This window comes from Cynara cardunculus (genome assembly GCF_001531365.2).
Source record: "Cynara cardunculus var. scolymus isolate 2C chromosome LG 8, CcrdV1, whole genome shotgun sequence".
Taxonomy (NCBI): domain Eukaryota; kingdom Viridiplantae; phylum Streptophyta; class Magnoliopsida; order Asterales; family Asteraceae; genus Cynara; species Cynara cardunculus.
Genome location: NC_037535.1, coordinates 1,833,435 through 1,839,225, shown reverse-complemented (window position 1 = coordinate 1,839,225; position 5,791 = coordinate 1,833,435). Strand labels below are relative to the sequence as shown.

The window sequence follows — 5,791 nt, the reverse complement described above, 5'->3', positions numbered from 1 at the left end:
ATTTAAAACATTGTTATTGGCCGAACGTTGTTGGATTGCCATTCAATCCGATTTAATCGATATTGGACAACTGTTTCCAATGGATGATTGAATTGAATCAATTTCCATTAATTGTATATTTACTATCATTTATCTATCGAATATAATTGGATCGGTCCAATAATTCGATCCAATTTTTGCAAATCATTCGTAGATTTTCTAAAATTCTTAAAAACGACCACATACAAATATCATCTAGAAACAACATCATGTTGTAGGATTCTAAACTATCATTTAAGAACCGATCAATCCAATTTAAATGCTCAGATTTTGAAAATGATCCAATCTAATTTAAATGCTCAGATTTTGAAAATGATCCAATCCAATTATCATCGGTCGATTCGATCATCAAATGAGTTTCAAATACCCATTTTCTATAAAATCTAAAACCCACAATATATATAATCAATTTTAAAGGAAGATTGGTCGTAATTGCTACAGTAAAAGAGCATGATCCAATGAGAGTTGACTTCAAAATTCCACAAATCAACAATCAACAATCAAATCAAGATTCTAAACCAAACACATAGAAGAAATCAGGAAGAAAAAGAAAAAGCCAAAGAAGATGATAATTAATACAGGTAAAAATGGTGTCTTGAAGAAGATGATACTATAAAATTTAAAAACAAAAGTATGAGATAATAACAATAAAAACCCAGAAACCGAAACCAGAACCAGAACCAAACCCATATGATATGATATGATGGATCTTCTCTATACATAAAACTTCTCTGCAACCTACAAATTTTCCCTGCCAATTTATTTTCACAAATCTCATAACAATTTCGAATAAATATTGGGGGAATCAATCCTCCATTTACCTCTTTTTCCTTCTGTCCGATTTCGTGAAACTTGATGACGCCCACAAAAATCTAATCGTGTACTTTTGATGTTTTTCATCACACAGTGATGAAATTTTGGGTATAATTGCAGGGGTTTTTTTTAATTCCAAGTAGGAGAATTACAGGAAAGAATCAATAGAAGGGTGGTGGTGGAGGAGATGCGTACGGGATGCCAAATACTGGTGGTAGTGGTCCTTCGTATGCCGGAGCTGGGGGCGGTGGGCTCTCGTACATGATTGGTGGTGGAGAAGGATGATGGACTGGGGGTGGTGAATGGTGGTGGATTGGTGGAGGTGGAGGCGGTGATGGTGATGGAGGTGGTGGTGTGTATTCAATGCAAGGAGGTGGTGGTGGTGGAGGTTCTATACAAGGAGGTGGTGATGGTGGAGGTGGAGAATGTGGCGATGGTGGAGGTGGAGAATGGGGGGATGGTGGCGGTGGGGGTGATGAATAAATATATGTCGGAGGTGGTGGAGGTGAATGGGGTGGTGGAGGTGAATGGGGTGGTGGAGGCGGTGAATGGGGTGGCGGAGGAGAGTGTGGTGGAGGTGGTGAATTGTAGTAGTAAGGAATGGGTGGTGGTGGGGAATACAAGGGTGGAGGCGGTGGAGATGCAGCCGGAGGAGGTGGTGGAGGTGATCTTACACAATAAGGAGGAGTTACTTCAGGTGGTGGCGGGGATGGTGGTGGTGGCGATGGTGGGGGCGGAGATGGTGATGGGGGAGGTGGAGAAGGAGGTGGAGGTGACGGTGGTGGTGGAGAAGGAGGTGGAGGTGACGGTGGTGGTGGAGAAGGAGGTGGAGGTGACGGTGGTGGTGGAGAGGGTGGTGGAGGTGGTGGTGACATTACCGGAGGCGGAGGAGATGGAGGTGGGGGAGATGGTGGTGGTGGTGATGGTGGAGGTGGTGATGGTGGAGGTGGTGATGGTGGCGGTGGAGGTGGAGGAGACGGTGAGGGTGGGGTGTAAACAGGAGGTGGTGGAGGAGATGGAGTCACAACAGGTGGCGAAGGAGTCACAACAGGCGGCGACGGCACCGGCACAGGAGGAGACGGCGGTGGTGGTGAGGGAAGCGCCGGAACAAATGGAGTACACCTGAAAGCACTACAATGTATGTTCTTAGAAGCAAACATCCTGCACTGCTTAGCAGACCTTTGTGCCGGCCTCGCCGGCAAACAATTTCTCCGATCATCAAACGCCGCCAAATTCAAACACACCGGCGGCTCTCCGGTAAAGAAATTATCAGAATAAGTAAAATTCTCCAACCTCGGCAACCGACAAACACTTTCCGGTATACTTCCCGACAAGAAATTATGAGCAACATTCAACTGCTCCACACTCACCATGCCGGAAATACTCTCCGGCAACGGTCCCATCAACTCGTTAAAACTCACATCAAACACCGTCACCTCATTCAACGCCCCAATTTCCGCCGGCAAACACGACCGTAATCCATTATTCATCATAATAATCTCATTCAAAGTATCAGACATATTCCCTATGCTCGCCGGAAGACAGCCGTGAACCTTATTATTCGCCAAAACGATAACCGACACCGGCGAATTGCCGAAATTATCCGGCAACTCAAATTTAAACCGGTTATGATTAATGAAAATGGCATCCAAATCTTTATCAAATAATTCCTTCGGAACATTTCCTTCAAACTCATTAAACCGGAGATCTAAAAACTTTAATTTCGGCAATTTAAGAACAACATAAGGAAATTTTCCGGCGAACCTGTTGTTGCTGATATCAAGTTCGTACAGTATCGTCAAGTTGCGAAACTTTTGCGGAATCGTTCCGCAAAACCGGTTCGAATTGATGTGAAACAAAGCCAGATCAGTAAGAAGTCCAAGTTCTTCCGGTAAGTAACCTGCAATGTCGCCGTGGTTAAGGTCGATTCCAGCGACGGTTCTTTCAGCGCGATTATCCGGCGCCGGAGCACAAAACACTCCGGTATAGTCGCATACGTCAGATCCAACCCAATCAACGGTCAGATTAAGCGGATCTGAGAGAATCGCTTGCTTCCATGCTTGTAAAGCAATGTAAGCATTTCTCAGCCTAGGGTTTTCAAAAACCAGAGAAGAATCAACCGTCACATTCTCTCCACGGTCGCCGAACTCATCGCGATAGTACAAAAGCTGACGTTGCCGGATATACATCACCTCACCGTCGGTAAGCGGACCAGAACCACCAACACCGCCGCCGCCATCGGAAAAACAGAAAACATTACCAGTTGAAAATGCTAACAACACAACAACAAGAAAAAAGTACAAGAGATTGAAGTAATGCGTTGAGATGTTCTTCATCTCAACAAATTAGACATCTGATGCTCAACAAATATCTTTTCTTTTCACAATTAAAACTCCGATGAACGGCAATCTTCTCGATTGTCGTTCGTTTGAGGTGAGATTTTTTGAACAAAATGTGGGATTGAAGGAGGGTTTTGAGATTTGAGTGATGAGAGGAGGGATTTTTCTAGGGATTTTGGGAGAGCGTGTGAATGGATGAGAGAGAAGAAGACAGCTAAATCACAGCTCAAAACCCACCAGACTCTCTCTCTCTACAATTTCACTTTCTCTTTCTAAAATGTTGGAAGGATTATTTATTGACATTTGAGTTGAACGCCGGAGGCCGGCAGGTTTACCGCCGTGGACTCGCCTGCCTTATTTTCAACAACTTTAACAATTCTACCCCCTCAACTTTATAAGATTTGCATTTAACACTTAAAATCCAAACTAAAGGAGTCTGTTATATCTAGTGATGCTTATGGGTTGGGTTGATCGGGTTGAAGACATTTGAACAACCGAATCCAATACTTACGGTTTGAAAAATCTTAACCCAACCCAAACCAACCCGTACGGGTTGGTCGGGTTAATACTTTGGTACATTAAAATATTTTTCTAACCTTGAATATGTTATTTCTCTACTCATAGTTTCTTTTTTATCATCAACCATTTGATACAACTTATTCATACTTCTTACGTATATCACATTCAGTTAATTTTCTCAATTTACATATATATGTTCACAGTTACTAAACATAGATACGAATGAGTTATATAAAGATGTGAATAGATTGAAAATATGTGTATATGAAGAGCATACATGATAGTGTAATTGTTAATGTATATATTAATAGAAATTCAATAATCATATTAAATCCAATAAATTAAAGAATATCGGGTTCATCGGGTTGGGTTGGGTTCAAATAATAGTAAATCAATATCAATCCAATACATACGGTTTAACAATTTTACAACTCGATTAGACATCAGATTGTTTTGATTTGAATTATTTCGCGTTGGGTTGGGTTGGTCGGGTTTTTGAGCACCCCTAGTTATATCTCATCCGAAAGTGGGGGTTTGGGATAAGATGTATGCAGATTTGACTTTCACCTTAAAATAATAGAGCGATCATTTGCATTTAACATTTAAGTAATTTGCTATGTTTCACCCGGGAGTGGAGTTTGAGATAAGATGTATACAGACTTGACATTCACCTCAATTAATAAAGTGGTTGTTTGTATTTAACACTTCAAAACCAAATTGCATGAATAAGTTATATCCCTCATTCGAAAGAGAGGTCTGGAATAAGATGTATACAGATCTGACATTCATCTCAAATCATAGAGCGGTTGTTTGCATTTAACATTTAAAAAACTAAACTGAATCAATCTATTATGTCTCATCTGAAAATGGGATTTGAGATAAGATGCGTACAGATTTGACCTTCACTTCAAATAGTAGAGTGATTGTTTGCATTTAATAGTTAAAACGTTCATGGAATTTGCAAAAATTGTGTTATTAATCTGAAATGCGGACACACACACAATGTATATAGACGCGCAATCATTTGCAAATTCGATAAATTGTGCAAACTGATTTTCACGTGTTGTTTCACATATGAAACAACGTATGTGAAGATACAATGTTTATCCGGTGTTGTTCAATAGGTAAAAGATTTGAGGATCGTTATGTATGTGGGAAAAAAAAACAATCTTGAATGTTTCATATATGAAACAAAACTGTATAAACACTGTATTTTTACATGTGCTGTTTTATATGTTAAATAACATATGAAAACTAGTATGTATGTTTATCCGAATTTTTTGACTGTGTAATTAGACAAAAAGTTGGGTAACAAATAATTTGAAATGCAACGGATAATTAAACGTTACGTATATGTTATACATGTAATTTTATTGAAGTTTTGGATAGTTTTTGAAAATTTAAAATAAATTTGTGCAACTTTTGCAAATTTGTGGAAATATAAGGGGCTATTCTACATATTACCACAAATGTCTATTTTTGTCGTTTATTCTATTTTATTTATTTTTGATATTTTAAATTGTTAGCGGATATATATTTAAAATCCACAATTATTTTGTTTACAAATATAATGTGAAATTAATTAACATCTAAAAATGTTTTTTTATTAAACAAAAAATAAATTATAACAATCATCAACAATTTAGAGTGATTCGCTGACAAATAAATAAATTAAAATCGTATTACTATAATTATAAATATAAATTAACCTGGATATATATAACCTCTTATGCGAGTTGACTAAGAATGGTGATATGCACTGACCCGGTAGAAAACAGGTCCCGAAGCCGGGGATCCGTGGAAGACTCAAACCGGGGGTTGGGGTCGGGGCTGGGTATTGTATCCCTTCTTCTGCCCCGTACCTGGTATATAATTTTCTATAATATATGTATATGTATATAGAGGAGCGTTCAAATAAAAACCACTTAATTTGTACAAACCGTGAAAACCTCATTCAATCAATCATATTTTTTCATTTTGTTTATTTTTTTGTAATTATGAGAGGTTGATTAACCATTTTTATTGTGAAATGTGTTAATCATGGATATTATCATCTTCATTATTTTAATTTTAGAGAAATA

The 5,791-nt window shown here is 38.7% G+C and overlaps 1 protein-coding gene across 4 annotated transcripts; it reads right to left on the bottom strand.

The window, feature by feature from the left end:
* Positions 1-585: 585 nt before the first annotated feature.
* LOC112516952 (leucine-rich repeat extensin-like protein 4) lies at positions 586-3,446 on the bottom strand. 4 transcript variants are annotated; one of them, XM_025124219.1, is made up of 2 exons: positions 1,769-3,446; positions 586-1,207 (listed from the first exon to the last, which is right to left on the bottom strand). In XM_025124219.1, the coding sequence occupies exons 1-2, from the start codon at positions 3,186-3,188 to the stop codon at positions 1,014-1,016; spliced, it is 1,614 nt and encodes a 537-aa protein (XP_024979987.1). In that variant the 5' UTR covers positions 3,189-3,446; the 3' UTR covers positions 586-1,013. The 4 variants fall into 4 exon arrangements, with proteins under 4 accessions (XP_024979987.1, XP_024979985.1, XP_024979986.1 ...); XM_025124217.1 differs by having other exon boundaries at positions 586-1,842; positions 1,966-3,446; XM_025124218.1 differs by having other exon boundaries at positions 586-1,834; positions 1,967-3,446.
* Positions 3,447-5,791: the final 2,345 nt, after the last annotated feature.

Coding starts and splice junctions, on each gene's coding strand:
- LOC112516952 (XM_025124216.1), bottom strand. CDS start 3,188: ATGAAGAACATCTCAACGCATTACTTCAATCTCTTGTACTTTTTTCTT.